Raw genomic sequence first — 22,383 nt, forward strand, 5'->3', positions numbered from 1 at the left:
GTAATTTGAACACACACCTTTATCCCCTTTGCCATTGTACAGTGGCACTATGCACACATTCCGCCAATCCTCAGGCACTTCACCATCAACCTTACATAGAATGATTATTCTCACCAACCACTCAAAAACACAGTTACCCCCTTTCTTAATAAATTCCACTGCAATAATAATAATTATAATAATTATTATAATACCAAATCATTCTTCCTAACCCTCTCAGGTGTTGTGCACATTGAGAGGGTTAGGGAGAATGATTTGGTAAACATAGAAGAGGTAGTAAAAGCTTTGCAGAAGATGAAAGCTGGCAAGGCAGTGGGTTTGGGTGGTATTGCAGTGGAATTTATTAAAAAAGGGGGTGACAGTATTGTTGGCTGGTTGATAAGGTTATTTAATGTATGTATGACTCATGCTGAGGTGCCTGAGGATTGGCAGAATGCTTGCATAGTGCCATTGTACAAAGGCAAAGGGGATAAAAGTGAGTGCTCAAATTACAGAGGTATAAGTTTGTTTAGTATTTCTGGGAAATTATATGGGAGGGTATTGATTGAGAGGGTGAAGGCATGTACAGAGCATCAGACTAGGGAAGAGCAGTGTGGCTTCAGAAGTGGTATAGGATGTGTGGATCAGGTGTTTGCTTTGAAGAATGTATGTGAGAAATACTTAGAAAAGCAAATGGATTTGTATGTAGCATATATGGATCTGGAGAAGGCATATGATAGAGTTGATAGAGATGCTCTGTGGAAGGTATTGAGAATATATGGTGTTGGAGGTGAGTTGTTAGAAGCAGTAAAAAGTTTTTATCGAGGATGTAAAGCATGTTTACGTGTAGGAAGAGAGGAAAGTGATTGGTTTTTAGGGAATGTAGGTTTGCGGCAGGGGTGTGTGATGTCTCCATGGTTGTTTAATTTGTTTATGGATGGGGTTGTTAGGGAGGTGAATGCAAGAGTTTTGGAAAGAGGGGCAAGTATGCAGTCTGTTGTGGATGAGAGAGCTTGGGAAGTGAGTCAGTTGTTGTTCACTGATGATACAGCGCTGGTGGGTGATTTGTGTGAGAAACTGCAGAAGCTGGTGACTGAGTTTGGTAAAGTATGTGAAAGAAGAAAACTGAGAGTAAATGTGAATAAGAGTAAGGTTATTATGTACAGTAGGGTTGAGGGACAAGTCTATTGGGAGGTAAGTTTGATTGGAGAAAAAGTGGAGGAAGTGAAGTGTTTTAGATATCTGGGAGTCGACTTGTCAGCGGATGGAACCATGGAAGTGGAAGTGAATCATAGGGTGGGGGAGGGGGCAAAAGTTCTGGCAGCGTTGAAAAATGTGTTTGAGTGTCTCCAGTGGTTGTCTAATTTGTTTATGGATGGGGTTGTTAGGGAGGTGAAAGCAAGAGTTTTGGAGAGAGGGGCAAGTATGCAGTCTGTTGTTGATGAGAGGGCTTGGGAGGTGAGTCAGTTGTTGTTTGCTGATGATACAGCGCTGGTGGCTGATTCGGGTGAGAAACTGCAGAAGTTGGTGACTGAGTTTGGTAAAGTGTGTAAAAGAAGAAAGCTGAGAATAAAATGAATAAAAGCAAGGTTATTAGGTTCCTAAAAGCAAGGTTATTAGGTTCAGTAGGGTTGTGGGACAAGTCAATTGGGAGGTAAGTTTGAATGGAGAAGTGAAATGTTTAGATATCTGGGGAGTGGATTTAGCAGCGGATGGAATCATGAAAGCAGAAGTGATTCACAGGATGGGTGAGGGGTGAAGGTTTTGGGAGCATTGAAGAGTGTGTGGAAGGTGAGGACATTATCTTGGAGAGCAAAAATGGGTATGTTTGAAGGAATAGTGATTCCAACAATGTTGTATGGTTACGAGGCATCGGCTATTGATAGGGTTGTGCAGAGGAGGGTGGGTGTGCTGGAAATGAGATGTTTGAGGACAATATGTTGTGTGAGATGGTTTGATCGAGTAAGTAATAAAAGGGTAAGAGAGGTGTTTGGTAATAAAAAGTGTGTGGTTGAGAGAGCAGAAGAGGATGTATTGAAATGGTTTGGTCACATGGAGAGAATGAGTGAGGAAAGATTGACAAAGAGGATAAATGTGTCAGAAGTGGTGGGAACAAGGAGAAGTGGGAGACCAATCTCGAGGTGCAAGGATGGAGTGAAAAAGGATTTGGGCAATTGGGGCTTGAACATACAGCAGGGTGAAAGGCGTGCAAGGAATAGAGCGAATTGGAATGATGTGGTATACTGCGGTTGATGTGCTGTCAATGGATTGAACCAGAGCATGTGAAGTGTCTGGGGTCAAGCATGGAAAGTTTTGTGGGGCCTAGATTTGGAAAGGGAGATGTGGTTTCGGTGCATTACACATGATTGCTAGAGACTGAGTGTGAAGGAATGTGGCCTTTGTTGTCTTTTCCTAGCGCTACCTTGCTCATGTGCAGGGAGAGGGGAATGCCATTTCATGTGTGGTGGGGTGGCGACTGGAATCAATGAAGACAGCAAGTATGAATATGTACATGTTTTTATACGTATATGTCTGTGTATGTATTTGTATGTGTACGTTGAAATGTATAGGTATGTATATGTGCATGTGTGGACATGTATGTATATACAGGTGCACCACTGATTTTCCAGCACTCTTGGTTCCAAAGCCTTGTTGGATTAACCATTTTGCTGGACGAACAGTAGTCTCGTAATAATTCGTCAACACACATCTAACCCACAAATTATACATCTCCAATGTGTCTAAAGTATACCATGGACTGCTAGAAATTTAAATTAAACAAATATTAAATGTTCGAGCACCTTAAGATGGTAAGTCTGTCCTTAGATTGTTTGAATCCAGTGGTGTATCTAGGGTAGGGCAGGTGCCCTGGGTGCAACTTGAAGGGGGATGCCAGTGGCATAATGACGTCCTGGATCCAGACAGTGATTTGGATCTTAAAGATTTAGATTTCTTGACCATGTAAACATATCTTTGGCATTTGGAATCACATTGATATCACTATTAGTTCCATTTTTATTCACAAAAATTGATATTACCATAATGGCGTCCTGGATCCAGACAATGATAATTCCCAAAATCTGATCAATTGGTCCTTGTGTCATTTCTGACTTCCCAGAAAATTTCATCAAAATTTGTTCATAACTTTTGAAAGTTGCTCACAGAGAAACAAATGCCGGTAAAAACATAATCTCCTTGGTGGAGGTAATAAAAGTAAAAAATATTGGTGTCATATGTTTGGATAGGGGCACAATTTCAATGCTTGCCATATGAGCTATTCCCCTAGATACTCCCCTGTTTGAATCCTGTGGGGTCTTCGTCTTCTGTTGTTAGTGTTTTCCTAGGTGTGCATCACCAGAATAATGCAGTATGAGGTGCTCATCAGATACGAGTTTTGCAAATCCATTCTCATACTCGGCAGCTCCTTCATGGTTTGCAGACCGCTTTTCTCCTCACTCTTTATTCATGGAAATTCCATGATGCTTCTTGAATCTTTGAAGCCATCCTTCACTATAGCCACGTTCATGTTGCAATTTAAGTTCTTTATGGAACAACTTAGCCTGGTCCATTATCATGCTGCCTCACAGGTCCGCTCCATCACTCTGATGCTGTCGAAACCATTCCATCATCAGTCAATCTTGCTCATTACTCTTACCATCTTTCATAATTTTTCTAATCATCATTTGCTTCTTGGAATCGCTGTCTGCATAGAATTTTAATATTTTGTCCCTTTGCTTCTATATAATATAAACAGTTAATGAACCAATATTGTAGATGTCACATAGCTTACACACCAAAACACCACGGTTCATTTTTTGAATAGTTCTACTTTATCTTGGATCAATATAGACTGGTGTTTACGTTTGACACCATGACTGACACTCATATGTTTTAGAAGCCATAGCTAGGATTAGATTTAAGCAAAATAAGCTGAGAATCTCACAGAATTGTGGTATCACCACCAATGAGTGTAGTGTAAAGAATGTAAATAAGCGCGCCTGGCACACAATGCCATCTATGGCTGCCCAGTAAGCTATACTGGTGGCTGCGGTAATTTCAAGTTCCCTCACGTAATTTTGTCTGGACTAAAGGAGGTGCCGAACCATCAGTTGCTGGAAAATCAGTGGTGTACCTGAACATGTGTATGTGGGTGGGTTAGGCCATTCTTTCGTCTGTTTCCTTGCGCTTCCTTGCTAGCGCGGGAGACAGCGACAAAGTATAATAAATATTTATTTTATTTATTTATTTTGCTTTGTCGCTGTCTCCTGCGTTTGCGAGGTAGCGCAAGGAAACAGACGAAAGAAATGGCCCAACCCACCCCCATACACAATGTATATACATACACGTCCACACATGCAAATATACATACCTATACATCTCAATGTACACATATATATACACACACAGACACATACATACATACCCATGCACACAATTCACACTGTCTGCCTTTATTCATTCCCATTGCCACCTCGCCACACATGGAATACCATCCCCCTCCCCCTCATGTGTGCGAGGTAGCACTAGGAAAAGACAACAAAGGCCCCATTCGTTCACACTCGGTCTCTAGCTGTCATGCAATAATGCCCGAAACCACAGCTCCCTTTCCACATCCAGGCCCCACACAACTTTCCATGGTTTACCCCAGACGCTTCACATGCCCTGATTCAATCCACTGACAGCACGTCAACCATGGTATACCACATTGATCCAATTCACTCTATTCCTTGCCCTCCTTTCACCTCCTGCATGTTCAGGCCCCGATCACACAAAATCTTTTTCACTCCATCTTTCCACCTCCAATTTGGTCTCCCACTTCTCCTCGTTCCCTCCACCTCCGACACATATATCCTCTTGGTCAATCTTTCCTCACTCATTCTCTCCATGTGCCCAAACCATTTCAAAACACCCTCTTCTGCTCTCTCAACCACGCTCTTTTTATTTCCACACATCTCTCTTACCCTTACATTACTTACTCAATCAAACCACCTCACACCACACATTGTCCTCAAACATCTCATTTCCAGCACATCCACCCTCCTGCGCACAACTCTATCCATAGCCTACGCCTCGCAACCATACAACATTGTTGGAGCCTCTATTCCTTCAAACATACCCATTTTTGCTTTCTGAGATAATGTTCTCGACTTCCACACATTCTTCAAGGCTCCCCGGATTTTCGCCCCCTCCCCCACCCTATGATTCACTTCCACTTCCATGGTTCTATCCGCTGCCAGATCCACTCCCAGATATCTAAAACACTTTACCTCCTCCAGTTTTTCTCCATTCAAACTTACCTCCCAATTGACTTGGCCCTCAACCCTACTGTACCTAATAACCTTGCTCTTATTCACATTTACTCTTAACCTTCTTCTTTCACACGCTTTACCAAACTCAGTCACCAGCTTCTGCAGTTTCTCACATGAATCAGCCACCAGCACTGTATCATCAGCGAACAACAATGGCTCACTTCCCAAGCTCTCTCATCCACAACAGACTTCATACTTGCCCCTCTTTCCAAAACTCTTGCATTCACCTCCCTAACAACCCCATCCATAAACAAATTAAACAACCATGGAGACATCACACACCCCTGCCGCAAACCTACATTCACTGAGAACCAATCACTTTCCTCTCTTCCTACACGTACACATGCCTTACATCCTCGATAAAAACTTTTCACTGCTTTTAACAACTTGCCTCCCACACCATATATTCTTAATACCTTCCACAGAGCATCTCTATCAACTCTAACTTTTCACTGCTTTTAACAACTTGCCTCCCACACCATATATTCTTAATACCTTCCACAGAGCATCTCTATCAACTCTATCATATGCCTTCTCCAGATCCATAAATGCTACATACAAAAATCCATTTGCTTTTCTAAGTATTTCTCACATACATTCTTCAAAGCAAACACCTGATCCACACATCCTCTACCACTTCTGAAACCACACTGCTCTTCCCCAATCTGATGCTCTGTACATGCCTTCACCCTCTCAATCAATACCCTCCCATAGAATTTACCAGGAATACTCAACAAACTTGTACCTCTGAAATTTGAGCACTCACTCTTATCCCCTTTGCCTTTGTACAATGGCACTATGCACGCATTCCGCCAATCCTCAGGCACCTCACCATGAGTCATACATACATTAAATAACCTTACCAACCAGTCAACAATACAGTCACCTCCTTTTTTAATAAATTCCACTGCAATACCATCCAAACCTGCTGCCTTGCTGGCTTTCATCTTTTGCAAAGCTTTTACTACCTCTTCTCAGTTTACCAAATCATTTTCCCTAACCCTCTCACTTTGCACACCACCTCGACCAAAACACCCTATATCTGCCACTCTATCATCAAACACATTCAATAAACCTTCAAAATACTCACTCCATCTCCTTCTCACATCACCACTACTTGTTATCACCTCCCCATTTGCGCCCTTCACTGAAGTTCCCATAAATAGATAAATATATTATTATTGCTATTATTGTTGTTGTTATTCATTATGCTAATCTGAAAACTTATTTCCAGTGTCTGATGAAGTTGGTGCCATCAATGTCCAGGACAGTCGTATAGAAGGACAAATGGCCTTCAACTGGATGATTAACCCCCATACAGAAGAGGAATTCTATAGGTATCATTGATGTAAAAAACATATGGAGTTACTGTTATCCCAATTTTGTAATTATGTTTGTATAGTTTCATAATTTTGTTGTTTTAAAGAAATTATCAGTGAATCACATTAATTATTACAAGAAAAGATTTATATTATGAGATGAAATATAATAGCACTGATCAAGAAATTTTGACATTATGTGGACAGAGATGAAATACATTTCTCTATGGATTTTGGGATGCTGAACACAAAAATTCAAGAAACTATCTTACATTTTACATGTGTAAGACGCTGAATTGGTGACATGGGTACATTCAGTGACTTACCTTGATTAACTGCAGCATCTCTTTGTCTTTATACAAGTGATTTGTATACATGTTCTAGAGCATCTCTTGTTCCCATCCAGCAATAGTCTACTAACATTGCTGAATTCCATTTTCCCTGGTACCGATTCTCTCTTAGTGAGATATCTTGATGGAAATGTTTGCCATGCTCAGTGCTTACTGTACCACAGTTAGCCAGAAAAATTCCAGGTGAGAATGGCGAAAATGTATATGTAAAGATGTATTGAAGCTCATTTCCAGATTGTGATTACAGGTTTTCCATCTGTCCCTTGTAGTTGTCAGCCTTTATATTTCATGGAAAGCTTGTTGCTACTAGCTGTAAAGCATTCCTCATTGTCTTCTTGTTAACATGAGGATGTGGTCAAACTACTCATATCTGAAGAGCTCATGCATTTGTGAACCCATAAAAACACCCTTTATGATTTTTGCCTCATTGAGCTTTGGGAATTTCCCACTGAGGCACTTAAACGCTTGCCCATTTTTATCTGCAGCCTTAATGAAATTCTTCATAAGGACCAGATTGATGTGCAGAGGCGGTAGCAAAATCTTGTTGGATTCTATCAGCAGTAGATGCTCTATGTTCCACTTCCAGCAACTGTTGGGAAGCCCTGTCCCTCTTTTTGTAATGGGAAGTCTTTGCTTGACTGTCCCATTCACAGAGGAAAAAGCCCTGCTGCAGTCTAAGCAAGTTTCCTTAAAGCTGCCGTATTGACAAGGAGGATATATGTGTCAGAAGTGGAGGGAATGAGAAGTGGGAGACCAAATTGGGGATGGAAGGATGGCATGAAAAAGATTTTGAGCGATCAGGGCCTGAACATACAGGAGGATGAAAGGTATGCAAGGAATAGACTAAATTGGAATGATGTGGTATGCCAGGGTCGACGTGCTGTCACTGGATTGAACCAGGGCATGTGAAGCATCAGTGGTAAACCATGGAAAGTTTTGTGGGGCCTGGATGTGGAAAGGGAGCTGTGGTTTCAGTGCATTACATATGACGGCTAGAGAATGAGTATATGTATATGTGCGTGTGTGGGCATGTATGTATATACATGTGTATGTGGGTGGGTTGGGCCATTCTTTTGTCTGTTTCCTTGCGTTACCTTGCTAACGCGGGAGACAGCAACAAAGTATAATAATGATAAAAGAATTGTTTGTAATTTATGCTGTTCAAAAGATGCTTCATGTTGTAATTCAATTTGTTCATGTGGACATAACTAACTGGGATTGATTGCAACATATTGTCATTCTGCACCAAAACAGCTTTTAGGCTTAACTCCCATTAACAAGTCTATGAACAGTCTCTAGTCTAAAGGGGTATGATTGATATTGAGGGCTGTTGTCAGACCATCTACATTATTGCAGGTGGTGAAGTTACCTTCCACGTTAAGGAGTGAAGTATATCTTTCTGGTGGGCACAAAACACAGCCATTGTCACATTTTCATCAAGGAAATTCCGCTATTACAGTTTTAAGCCAAGCATATCTGCCTTACTCTTCGACAGGTCCACATCTCTGACAATATCGCTTTATTCATTCTACATGACCCTGCATGTTTCAGCAGATTGTCTAACTTAGTGCTAACCTTCTTGTAGAAGTCTAAGAGGTTTGTCTACACATACCTCTTTTTCCTCAAACCATGCTGCCTCTTGCATAGTTTAATTTTTCTTGTGTAGAAAGTCGTATTTGCTTTGTAATTATCTTTTCCAGAACCTCACAGAACAAACTTGTCAGTGAGATTGGTCTGTATTTCAGTGCCTGTTTCAGGCTCCTTTCTTATAGATAGTATTAAATTCACCATTTTCATGTAGGTAGTAGTTGGTAGGCAGCCACCGACCAGGAAGGTATATTACTGGTACTACCCACTTGTGTATTGGAAGGGTTAGTGATGGCTGGGCAGTGAGCCAGCACTTCAGTGTTTTCAAGATGCACTCCTCTTACCTAGCTAGCTGTCATCTCTTTCTGCCTCACCCACTTGTGGAGTGCTGGCATTCTGTCCACAGACATACAGTCTCTCCTCTCTGTCACACCTAACATTTGAAAACACCTTACTCACACAGCTTATTCTTTTTAACTCTAGACTTTTCCTGAGGTGAGGACTATGCACTAGCCATGCCTTTTGGCAAAATGTTTGGAGAAATAGATAGAATTAATAGGTAGGAACATTAAACAGGAGCACTGGGTAGAAATAGTTGGTAGGAATATGAGGTGGGAGCATATGTTATAAGTAATAGGTAGGAACATTATGTAGAGTAGACATGGTAGGAAGTAATAGTCTGAAGGAACGTTAGGTGAAAACCTCTGAAAACACTGCGCTAAAGTTGCCATCTGCCAGTGGCCTGTTAAGGGTGGTGCACTCAAGGCAATAAAAGTGGCACTGGAGTTCACCAGTTATGGAGACTCTTACCATGGCTACCCTCTTGAGGGAGTTCCTGAAGGGAATAAGTGTCTCGGATATATGTGGATAGATAGATCATCTTTTTCTATTTCTTAGCACTCTGTCTAACTCTGGTGACATTGCAAACATTATTTCATAAGTTCTATTTCAAGTGTATACACACATATTCCGTATGTATTGTGAAATGTCATAAGGACCATGATTCTTGAATTGGTCAAGATCTTTAAGTATTCTATTTAATTCCTTTCTGGATATCTTGTCACTTTCTAAAACCTCCTCCCCATTCCAATTCACAGATGTTGAGGTTAAAAGTACTTTTGAACTTGTTATTCAGTTGCTCACATATCCTTACATCATCCTCATGAATCTTCCCTCTGGATTCTATTGCCAGTTTAGTTGTTCTTTGACAACAGGCTCCTGGTGAATTTATGGAAAAGTTTTGGATTTTCTCCTGCTTTGTCTTCTTGCAATATGCTTGGTAGATGGAATGTTGATTATACCTTTCCCTCTGCACAGCTTGAAGCTCCTTTGCTTCATGATGTCTTTTTTTTTTTTTTTTTAAACAATCCTTCCTTTTTCTTACCATTCCCCCAGTATATATGGCTAGATATACCCATGTTCCTACTCTATTATAGATTTCACAGACCCTTTCACCACAAAGCCCTGGTTCCTGTTTACTGGATTCTTATTTTCCAGTTTGTATTCTCATAATGAATCAGTGAGGTTTGTGTAGTTTCCTTGATTTTATCTCCCCAGTATGTCTTGTCTTTGTTCGTTTAATGTCCTCATTTACCACATTGTCTAGCCTGAGCATTATGTGATCTTTTTTACCAATTGGTGTTGCATACATATCGCAATATCCTTGCTAGTGTGTATGACGATAAGATCTAACAATGATGGTATGGCAGTTACTCTCATCCTAGTGTGCTCAGTTACATGCTATAGGAAATTTTCCTGCATACATTCAGAAAACTTGTGTCTCCATGACTCCCTGTCACTATGAAAATCCTATATTTGTGTCTCCATGACTCCCAGTCACCATAAAAATCTTATGTTTGTGTCTCTATGACTCCTTGTCACCTTGGAGATTATAGTATTCTCTCAGTTTGTCTGTAACTGACATCTCCCACAGTGAACACTTTATGATCTCCAAGAAGTGGGTGTCCTAAATGTTCCTTCATCGTTATCATTACATTTGTTCTGGATCATTGCTGGTCTTCAGAAAATTATATGATATTAACACTACTATGCATGTCTTCCCAGAAGTAACTCTTCCCATTATATATTGCGTAACTGGCCATCTTCCACTTTTTCTTGACATTTAAGGCTATCTTATAGTAAGGGGGCCAATCCTCCCCCTCCTTTTTTGCTTTGCCTTTCCCTCTTTATAAACATATACACCTATGGGTAAAACTGATGAGATCTCATCTCTTAAGTGAGCTATGTTTCCACATCTCCAACAACATTAGGTGCACTATTCCATGTGCTATCCTTAAATTTCAGCTTTTTACCATTTACTATTAATCCTTCAACATTTTGATATGTTTTTTGTTTGACATTACCTTCTCTTAACACCCCTCCACCTTATGCCACTCTACACTCAACCACTTTTCCAAGCTCACTTTCACCACTCTCTTCCCACATATGTTATTTCATCTCTTCTTAAAGCCCCTAAAAAGTATCACCCTCACCTCCACAATGACATCCTCTCTGTTCCTTCTCAGCATATTCAACCACTCCCATGTTTACATATCAGTTAGTTCATAATCCAGTAATGCTCTTTTATTCACTTTATCCATATGTTAATTACATTTATAGAATATCCATTAAAATATCAGCATATTATACTGTGCATCTCATCAGAATGTTGATTTGAATATCTGGTCTGCTACACATTCAGTGTTATTTTTACATTCTAATTTGTCACTGAAAAATAATACATCTGCATTCAAAGTACCCTCTGACCTTCCACCTCTTACTTTTACTATGGGTCTGATGAATGTGTAGTCCATCTGTCTCATCTAAAGATGCCAATTTGTACATTATAGGGAAGGAGTTCTTTGGTTATTGAACCCCATCTGTTGACCTTTCTTTACCATTGTACATCTTGTCAAGCTTTTTTATAGTCAGTATTCACAATTTCAACTGTTTCTTTTATTACAAGATTACCATAGAAGCTATAAAGTCCCATAAATAGGCTTTTTACTCCAAAAAATTTCCTTTGACTCCTTTGAGCCTGACTAGTACCTAAACCAGTTTTTATTACTTTTTTCTGCTTAGGTTAGAGATCTACCCACCATCTTGAATTTGGTTTTACTCTTGTATCTCATGCTTCTGGGCCAGATCAGTTCTAGAAGAGGAAATATTTTGGACTTGTGAAAGGCTGTTTCTTTTTAATGGGAAGGCCACTAAGCAAGCCTCCCTTTTTCCCCTATACCTCTTTTTCCATCTTTACTGCTGTAACTTTTTGAAGCAGAGTGGAATAGCACAGGACTGAATGTCAGGCATGTACATGTATACATTATGACTTTGTATTAATGATGTGGAAGTTGAGTAACTGGGAAGACAGTGGCATTCATGGTTCATGTATGGTGATCCTGCTCCTGCATGAATTTATCAGTATTGCTCTCCCAAGGGAGGTAAGGTTCTATTATTTCCTTCATGCATTGGCCTACTCTAGAGCAGTGTTTCCCAAACTTTTTGGATGACTCTGAACTTAATTGTTTTGGCCTGGCTACCCTCTGGGTGGAAACATAGTTTCAGTGTTTCTTCATTTAGTTTTATCCAATAAATTTATTGAATTTTACTTTAACCTAATCATCAATAAATTTTGATATTTCATATGTTGATTGAAGAAAATGAAAGGTACAGCTTCATGCAGATATTATTTATTGCAAAATTAGGCAAGCATAGAAAAACAAACTTTTGACTGGCAACTATGATGCTGCATCATGAGTGAGCCCTTTTGCCTATTGATTCTTTCCTTATGAATTTAGTGAACAAAAATTGTGGTTATCCCTGTGGATAGGGGAGGAAGAATACTTCCCATGCATTCCTCTCGTGTCGTAGAAGGCGACTAAAGGGGACGGGAGAGGAGGACTGGAAACCCTCCCCTCCTTGTATTTTAACTTTCTAAAAGGGGAAACAGAAGTCACGCGAGGAGTGCTCATCCTCCTCGAAGTCTCAGATTGGGGTGTCTAAATGTGTGTGGATGTAACCAAGATGAGAACAAATGAGAGATAGGTAGTAGGTTTGAGGAAAGGAACCTGGATGTTTTGGCTCTGAGTGAAACGAAGCTCAAGGGTAAAGGGGAAGAGTTGTTTGGAAATGTCTTGGGAGTAAAGTCAGGGGTTAGTAAGGACAAGAGCAAGGAAAGGAGTAGCACTACTCCTGAAACAGGAGTGGTGGGAGTATGTGATAGAGTGTAAGAATATAAACTCTAGATTGATATGGGTAAAACTGAAAGATGATGGAGAGAGATGGGTGATTATTGGTGCATATGCACTTGGGCATGAGAAAAAAGATCATGAGAGGCAAGAGTTTTGGGATCAGCTAAGTGAGTGTGTTAGTACTTTTGATGCGCGAGACCGGGTTATAGTGATGGGTGATTTGAATGCATAGGTGAGTAATGTGGCAGTTGAGGGAATGATTGGTGTACATGGGGTGTTCAGTGTTGTAAATGGAAATGGTGAAGAGCTTGTAGATTTATGTGCTGAAAAAGTACTGGTGATTGGGAGTACCTGGTTTAAAAAGAGAGATATACATAAGTATACGAATGTAAGTAGGAGAGACGGCCAGAGAGCATTATTGGATTATGTGTTAATTGATAGGCGCGCGAAAGAGAGAATTTTGGATGTTAATGTGCTTAGAGGCGCAACTGGAGGGATGTCTGATTATTATCTTGTGGAGGCGAAGGTGAAGATTTGTAGAGGTTTTCAGAAAAGAAGAGAGAATGTTGGGGTGAAAAGAGTGGTGAGAGTAAGTGAGCTTGGGAAGGAGACCTGTGTTAGGAAGTACCAGGAGAGACTGAGTACAGAATGGAAAAAGGTGAGAACAAAGGAGGTAAGGGGAGTGGGGGAGGAATGGGATGTATTTAGGGAAGCAGTGATGGCTTGCACAAAAGATGCTTGTGGCATGAGAAGCATAGGAGTTGGGCAGATTAGAAAGGGTAGTGAGTGGTGGAATGAAGAAGTAAGATTATTAGTGAAAGAGAAGAGAGAGGCATTTGGATGTTTTTTGCAGGGAAACAATGCAAATGAGTTGGAGATGTATAAAAGAAAGAGGCAGGAGGTCAAGAGAAAGGTGCAAGAGGTGAAAAAGAGGGCAAATGAGAGTTGAGTTAGGGTGAGAAAGTATCATTAAATTTTAGGGAGAATAAAAAGGTGTTTTGGAAGGAAGTAAATAAAGTGTGTAAGACAAGGTAACAAATGGGAACTTCAGTGAAGGGGGCTAATGGGGAGGTGGTAACAAGTAGTGGTGATGTGAGAAGGAGATGGAGTGAGCATTTTGAAGGTTTGTTGAATGTGTTTGATGATAGAGTGGCAGATATAGGGTGTTTTGGTCGAGGTGGTGTGCACAGTGAAAGGGTTAGGGAAAATGATTTGGTAAACAGAGAAGAGGTGGTAAAAGCTTTGCGGAAGATGAAAGCCGGCAAGGTAGCAGGGTTTGGATGCTATTGCAGTGGAATCTATTAAAAAACTGTATTGTTGACTGGTTGGTAAGGTTATTTAATGTATGTATGACTCATGGTATGTGATAGAATGTAAGAAAGTAAATTCTCGATTAATATGGGTAAAACTGAAAGTTGATGGAGAGAGATGGGTATTTATTGGTGCATATGCACCTGGGCATGAGAAGAAAGATCATGAGAGGCAAGTGTTTTGGGAGCAGCTGAATGAGTGTGTTAGTGGTTTTGATGCACGAGACGGGGTTATAGTGATGGGTGATTTGAATGCAAAGGTGAGTAATGTGGCAGTTGAGGGAATAATTGGTATACATGGGGTGTTCAGTGTTGTAAATGGAAATGGTGAAGAGCTTGTAGATTTATGTGCTGAAAAAGGACTGGTGATTGGGAATACCTGGTTTAAAAAGCGAGATATATATAAGTATACGTATGTAAGTAGGAGAGATTGCCAGAGAGCGTTATTGGATTGCGTGTTAATTGACAGGCGCGCGAAAGAGAGACTTTTGGATGTTAATGTGCTGAGAGGTGCAACTGGAGGGATGTCTGATCATTATCTTGTGGAGGCTAAGGTGAAGATTTGTATGGGTTTTCAGAACAGAAGAGTGAATGTTGGGGTGAAGAGGGTGGTGAGAGTAAGTGAGCTTGGGAAGGAGACTTGTGTGAGGAAGTACCAGGAGAGACTGAGTACAGAATGGAAAAAGGTGAGAACAATGGAAGTAAGGGGAGTGGGGGAGGAATGGGATGTATTTAGGGAATCAGTGATGGATTGCGCAAAAGATGCTTGTGGCATGAGAAGAGTGGGAGGTGGGTTGATTAGAAAGGGTAGTGAGTGGTGGGATGAAGAAGTTAGATTATTAGTGAAAGAGAAGAGAGAGGCATTTGGACGATTTTTGCAGGGAAAAAATGCAATTGAGTGGGAGATGTAGTAAAGAAAGAGACAGGAGGTCAAGAGAAAGGTGCAAGAGGTGAAAAAGAGGGCAAATGAGAGTTGGGGTGAGAGAGTATCATTAAATTTTAGGGAGAATAAAAAGATGTTCTGGAAGGAGGTAAATAAAGTGCGTAAGACAAGGGAGCAAATGGGAACTTCAGTGAAGGGCGCAAATGAGAAGGAGATGGAGTGAGTATTTTGAAGGTTTGTTGAATGTGTTTGATGATAGAGTGGCAGATATAGGGTGTCTTGGTCGAGGTGGTGTGCAAAGTGAGAGGGTTAGGGAAAATGATTTGGTAAACAGAGAAGAGGTAGTAAAAGCTTTACGGAAGATGAAAGCCGGCAAGGCAGCAGGTTTGGATGGTATTGCAGTGGAATTTATTAAAAAAGGGGGTGACTGTATTATTGACTGGTTAGTAAGGTTATTTAATTTATGTATGACTCATGGTGAGGTGCGTGAGGATTGGCGGAATGCATGCATAGTGCCATTGTACAAAGGCAGAGGGGATAAGAGTGAGTGCTCAAATTACAGAGGTATAAGTTTGTTGAGTATTCCTGGTAAATTATATGGGAGGGTATTGATTGAAAGGGTGAAGGCATGTACAGAGCATCAGATTGGGGAAGAGCAGTGTGGTTTCAGAAGTGGTATAGGATGTGTGGATCAGGTGTTTGCTTTGAAGACTGTATGTGAGAAATACTTAGAAAAGCAAATGGATTTGTATGTAGCATTTATGGATCTGGAGAAGGCATATGATAGAGTTGAAAGAGATGCTCTGTGGAAGGTATTAAGAATATATGGTGTGGGAGGCAAGTTGTTAGAAGCAGTGAAAAGTTTTTATCGAGGGTGTAAGGCATGTGTACGTGTAGGAAGAGAGGAAAGTGATTGGTTCTCAGTGAATGTAGGTTTGCGGCAGGGGTGTGTGATGTCTCCATGGTTGTTTCATTTGTTTATGGATGGGGTTGTTAGGGAGGTAAATGCAAGAGTTTTGGAAAGAGGGGCAAGTATGAAGTCTGTTGTGGATGAGAGAGCTTGGGAAGTGAGTCAGTTGTTCTTCGCTGATGATACAGAGCTGGTGGCTAATTCATGTGAGAAACTGCAGAAGCTGGTGACTGAGTTTGGTAAAGTGTGTGAAAGAAGAAAGTTAAGAGTAAATGTGAATAAGAGCAAGGTTATTAGGTACAGTAGGGTTGAGGGTCAAGTCAATTGGGAGGTAAGTTTGAATGGAGAAAAACTGGAGGAAGTAAAGTGTTTTAGATATCTGGGAGTGGATCTGGCAGCGGATGGAACCATGGAAGCGGAAGTGGATCATAGGGTGGGGGAGGGGGCGAAAATCCTGGGAGCCTTGAAGAATGTGTGGAAGTTGAGAACATTATCTCGGAAAGCAAAAATGGGTATGTTTGAAGGAATAGTGGTTCCAACAATGTTGTATGGTTGCAAGGCGTGGGCTATGGATAGAGTTGTGCGCAGGAGGATGGATGTGCTGGAAATGAGATGTTTGAGGACAATGTGTGGTGTGAGGTGGTTTGATCAAGTAAGTAACATAAGGGTAAGAGAGATGTGTGGAAATAAAAAGAGCGTGGTTGAGAGAGCAGAAGAGGGTGTTTTGAAATCATTTGGACACATGGAGAGAATGAGTGAGGAAAGATTGACCAAGAGGATATATGTGTCAGAGGTGGAGGGAACGAGAAGTGGGAGACCAAATTGGAGGTGGAAAGATGGAGTGAAAAAGATTTTGTGTGATCGGGGCCTGAACATGCAGGAGGGTGAAAGGAGGGCAAGGAATAGAGTGAATTGGATCGATGTGGTATACCGGGGTTGACGTGCTGTCAGTGGATTGAATCAGGGCATGTGAAGCGTCTGGGGTAAACCATGGAAAGCTGTGTAGGTATGTATATTTGCGTGTGTGGACGTATGTATATACATGTGTATGGGGGTGGGTTGGGCCATTTCTTTCGTCTGTTTCCTTGCGCTACCTCGCAAACGCGGGAGACAACAACAAAGCAAAAAAAAAAAAAAAAAAAAGACATGGTGAGGTGCCTGAGGATTGGTGGAATGCTTGCATAGTGCCATTGTACAAAGGTAAAGGGGATAAAAGTGAGTGCTCCAATTACAGAGGTATAAGTTTGTTGAGTACTCCTGGGAAATTATATGGGAGGATATTGATTGAGAGGGTGAAAGCATGTACAGAGCATCAGACTGGGGAAGAGCAGTGTGGTTCCAGAAGTAGTAGAGGATGTGTGGATCAGGTCTTTACTTTGAAAAATGTATGTGAGAAATTCTTAGAAAAGCAAATGGATTTGTATGTAGCATTTATGGATCTGGAGAAGGCATATGATAAAAGTTGATAGAGATGCTCTGTGGAAGGTATCAAGAATATATGCTGTGGGAGGCAAGGTGTTAGAAGCAGTGAAAAGTTTTTATCAAGGATGTAAGGCATGTGTACGTGTAGGAAGAGAGGAAAATGATTGGTTCTCAGTGAATGTAGGTTTACGGCAGGGGTGTGTGATGTCTCCATGGTTGTTTAATTTGTTTATGGATGGGGTTGTTAGGGAGGTGAATGCAAGAGTTTTGGAAAGAGGAGCAAGTATGCAGTCTGTTGTGGATGAGAGAGCTTGGTAAGTGAGTCAGTTGTTGTTTGCTGATTGATACAGCACTGGTGGCTGATTCATGTGAGAAACTGCAGAAGCTGGTGACTGAGTTAGGTAAAGTGTGTGAAGGAAGAAAGCTGAGAGTAAATGTGAATAAGAGCAAGGTTATTAGGTACAGTAGGGTTGAGGGACAAGTCGATTGGGAGGTAAGTTTGAATGGAGAAAAACTGGAGGAAGTGAAGTGTTTTAGATATCTTGGGGTGAATTTGGCAGTGGATGGAACCATGGCAGTGGAAGTGAATCATAGGGTGGGGGAGGAGGCGAAAGTTCTGGGAGCATTTAAGAATGTGTGGAAGTCGAGAACATTATCTCGAAAAGCAAAAATGGGTATGTTTGAAGGAATAGTGGTTCCAACAATGTTATATGGCTGCGAGGCATGGGCTATAGATAGAGTTGTGCGGAGGAGGGTGGATGTGCTGGAAATGAGGTGTTTGAGGACAATATGTGGTGTGAGGTGGTTTGATCGAGTAAGTAATGTAAGGGTAAGAGAGATGTGTGGAAATAAAAAGAGTGTGGTTGAGAGAGCAGAAGAGGGTGTTTTGAAATGATTTGGTCACATGGAGAGAATGAGTGAGGAAAGATTGACCAAGAGGATATATGTGTCAGAGTTGGAGGGAATGAGGAGAAGTGGGAGACGAAATTGCAGGTGGAAAGATGGTGTGAAAAAGATTTTGAGTGATCAGGGCCTGAACATGCAGGAGGGTGAAAGCATGCAAGGAATAGAGTGAATTGAAACTTTGTAATATGCCGGGGTTGACGTGCTGTCAGTGGATTACACCAGGGCATGTGAAGTGTCTAGGGTAAACCATGGAAAGTTCTTAGATGTATAGGTATGTATATTTGCATGTGTATGCGTGTATGTATATACATGTGTATGTGGGTGGGTTGGGCCATTCTTTCGTCTGTTTCCTTGCGCTACCTTGCTAACGCGGGAGACAGCGACTAAGGAAAATATATAAAATAATAACCATGATGATGCTTTTCTATGATCACACAAATGAGAGGAATTTGATAGTTTCTTTCTTCAAATGGACTTCATTGCAAAAAAGGTAAAAGGAAGAAAACATTTAGTATTTTAGTGGCTACTGTAATGTTCCTTCATTTTATGGACGAGTTCTTCCAGATTCAGCTTTATCTTGATAGATAGAGCACAGCATAAATCATGCCGATGGTTCATTACTTTAGTCCTGATGTCACAAGAGCTGAAAATCCTTGTCCACAGAGGTATATGGTTGGAAAGCGGAAAAGAGCCTTTTCAGCCTCACGAGTCAGAATAGGGGTATCCTTGACTTGAGCCCAGAATACAGAGTACGAGAGACTTTCAGAATGTTGCTTCTGCACCTGATTTTCCTGGAGATCTATAAGTTCATGAAAACCATGGATATCTTCTCCAACTTCTGATGTTCACACAACATATTCCTAACCCAGCTATGTTGACATAGGTCGACATTTTGTGGCAAATATCTGTACACTACCTCCTGAAGTTTCTTCAAATCTTGAAAAACCTCTTTAACATCAGCAAGGGCTATTTCTGATGAATCTTCCAGCACAGCTTTCAGTTCTGGAAAAGCAGCCATTTTTCTCCTGGCTAATCTTTCTCTCCAGGCTAATCTTTCTCTCCAAAGTGCAAGTTTCTTCTTGAATGAGGCAATTTTTTCACTAATGGCCATCATACTATGAATTCAGCCTTGCATGTCTGAACTCACTTCATTCAGGCATTTGAGGATGTTGCCTGAATAAGATAGCTTTGTCACCCAAACAGGATTTTAGAAGTAGTTGGCCAGTTTATTCTTCTTGGAAAAAAACTTCTATTTCAGTCTTTAGTTCAGTAACCCATCCAAGAATTGCCCTCGAGACAGCAAGTGGACATTAGAATAGAATGGAAAAGTAAGGCATGGTGATGTGATCCCATCTCTTCTTACATTTTATGGAAAATGTGTGAGTTCAATGCTTTGGCCGTAATGAAATTCACAGTTTGGATAACATCATTTAGAACCACATGGAATTCTGGCTGTAGACGTCGAGAGGCCAAGTTTTCCTGATGTAAGAAAAAGTGAATTATTATGACATCAGGGTTTTCTCTTTTAATTTGAGTGACAAAACTTACAAGACTTCCCATCATTGATGAAGCTCTGTCAGTACACAGCCAAACAATTCAACCAGTCAAAGTTGAGTTTCTTGAAAAAATTGCCTACCATAACAAAGATGTATCCTCCAGAGGTGGTTGTTGACAAGGCACTACAAAACAGAAATTCCTCCAGAATTCTGTTATCTCCCCCCCCATAATTCACAGAAACCATGAGCTGAGATTCACCAGCAATATCCACAGGTTCCTCTATCTGCACTGAAAATTTTCCTGCTTCTTTCAGCGCCACAATTAGTTGATCCAAAATATCTAATGACATGAGATCCATTCGACTTTTAATGTTGTTGTTAGAAAGTGGCACCAATTCAACCTTCTGAGCTACATCTGCTCCTCAAGTAGTTTTCACCATAGCTACAGCTGCTGGTTTTTCCAGCTCCTCTTCAATGTTATGAGGTATTTTGCATCTTGCAATACACCATACCACTTAAAAGGATGCCAGTAAAGCTTTCTTCAAAGATAAAGCTGAGCCTGAAGGAGCATCAGCCCGACTTTGTTTTACCTGTTCTTCCTTATCCTTCCAGTAATTAAGTGGTTTTTCAACAAAGTTTGGATGAACTGAACGCAAGTAATGATTTAGTTTTTTTTACTTCATAAATTCCTTTACGAGGACTTACAGGTACTGGACACACTGGGTATGGCCATTCCATGGTATCTCTCTCAGCTCAATGAAATGTATTTCAGAAACTCAGGTTTATACTGCAGTTCTTGTTTATGTTGAGCCATTATTCCTTCTGGACAAGTTAATTGGGATGTGAGTTTGAATGCAGAAAAATTGAAGGAAATGAAGTGTTTGAGATATGTGGGAGTGAACTTAGCAGTGAAAGGAACCATGGACGTTTTAGTGAGTCATAGGGTTAGGGAGGGGGTGAATATTCAGGGAGTGATGAAGAATGTGTGGAAAGAGAGAGTGTTATCTTAGATTGTGAAAATGGGTGTGTTTGAAGGAATAGTACTAATTCATTTTTATTATACTTTCTTGCTGTCTCCTGCGTTAGCAAGACAGCAGGTTTGGATGGTATTGCAGTGGAATTTATTAAAAAAAGGGGGTGACTGCGTTTTTGACTGGCTGGTAAGGATATTTAATGTATGTATGACTCATGGTGAGGTGCCTGAGGATTGGCGGAATGCATGTATAGTGCCATTGTACAGAGGAAAAGGGGATAAAGGTGAATGCTCAAATTACAGAGGTATAAGTTTGTTTAGTATTCCTGGGGAATTATATGGGAGGGTATTGATTGAGAGGGTGAAAGCATGTATAGAGCATCAGATTGGGGAAGAGCAGTGTGGTTTTAGAAGTTGTAGAGGATGTGTGGATCAGGTGTTTGCTTTGAAGAATGTATGTGAGAAATACTTAGAAAAGTAAATGGATTTGTATGTAGCATTTATGGATCTGGAGAAGGCATATGATAAAGTTGGTAGAGATGCTCTGTGGAAGGTATTAAGAATATATGGTGTGGGAGGCAAGTTGCTAGAAGCAGGGAAAAATTTTTATTGATGTAAGGCATATGTATGAGTAGGAAGAGAGGAAAGTGATTGGTTCTCAGTGAATGTTGGTTTGCGGCAGGGGTGTGCGATGTCTCCATTGTTGTTTAATTTGTTGATAGATGGGGTTGTTAGGTAGGTGAGTGCAAGAGTTTTGGAGAGAGGGGCAAGTATGCTGTCTGTTGTGGATGAAAGGGCTTGGGAAGTGAGTCAGTTGTTGTTCGCTGATGATACAGCGCTGGTGGCTGATTTGGGTGAGAAACTGCAGAAGCTGGTGACAGTTTGGTAAAGTGTGTGAAAGAAGAAAATTAAGAGTAAATGTGAATAAGAGCAAGGTTATTAGGTACAGTAGGGTTGAGGGACAAGTCAGTTGGGAGGTAAGTTTGAATGGAGAAAAACTGGAGGAAGTGAAGTGTTTTAGATATCTGGGAGTGAATTTGGCAGCGGATGGAAGAACCATGGAAGCAGAAATGAGTCACAGGGTGGGGAAGGGGGCGAAAGTTCTGGAAGCATTGAAAAATGTGTGGAAGGTGAGAACATTATCTCGGAAAGCAAAAATGGGTGTATTTGAAGGAATAGTGGTTCCAACAATGTTATATGGTTGCGAGGCGTGAAAGGCATGTAAGGAATAGAGTGAATTGGAACAATGCGGTTTATTGGGGTCGATGTGCTGTCAGTGGATTGAACCAGGGCATGTGAAGCATCTAGGGAAAACCATGGAAAGTTCTGTGGGGCCTGGATGTGGAAAGGGAGCTGTGGTTTCAGTGCATTATAGATGACAGTTAGAGACTGAGTGTGAATGAATGTGGCCTTTGTTGTTTTTTCCTAGCACTACCCCGCACGCATGCGGGGGGAGGGGCTTGTCATTGCATGTGTGGCAGGGTGGCAACAGGAATGAATAATGGCAGCAAGTATGAATTATTTACATGTATTTATATGTATATGTTTGTGTATGTATATATATGTATACGTTGAAATGTATAGATATGTATATGTGCGTGTGTGGACGTGTATGTATATACATGTGTATATGGGTAGGTTGGGCCATTCTTTCGACAGCAACAAAGTATGATAAATATAAAATAATCAAATCTATCTGTTTTTCTAAGTATTTCTCCCATACATTCTTCAAAGCAAACACCTGATCCT

General features: G+C 40.9%; 1 protein-coding gene across 2 annotated transcripts in view; it reads left to right on the forward strand.

Moving 5' to 3' along the window:
* Positions 1-22,383, forward strand: part of LOC139747337 (bifunctional lysine-specific demethylase and histidyl-hydroxylase NO66-like) — a 178,569-nt gene that overhangs the window by 79,206 nt on the left and 76,980 nt on the right. For both annotated transcript variants that reach the window (XM_071659525.1, XM_071659526.1), the window contains exon 4: positions 6,523-6,625. In XM_071659525.1, coding sequence (XP_071515626.1) covers positions 6,523-6,625 — 103 coding nt within the window. The remainder of the gene's footprint in view (positions 1-6,522; positions 6,626-22,383) is intronic.

The sequence above is a fragment of the Panulirus ornatus genome, chromosome 68 (genome assembly GCF_036320965.1).
Source record: "Panulirus ornatus isolate Po-2019 chromosome 68, ASM3632096v1, whole genome shotgun sequence".
In the NCBI taxonomy this organism is placed as follows: Eukaryota; Metazoa; Arthropoda; class Malacostraca; order Decapoda; family Palinuridae; genus Panulirus; species Panulirus ornatus.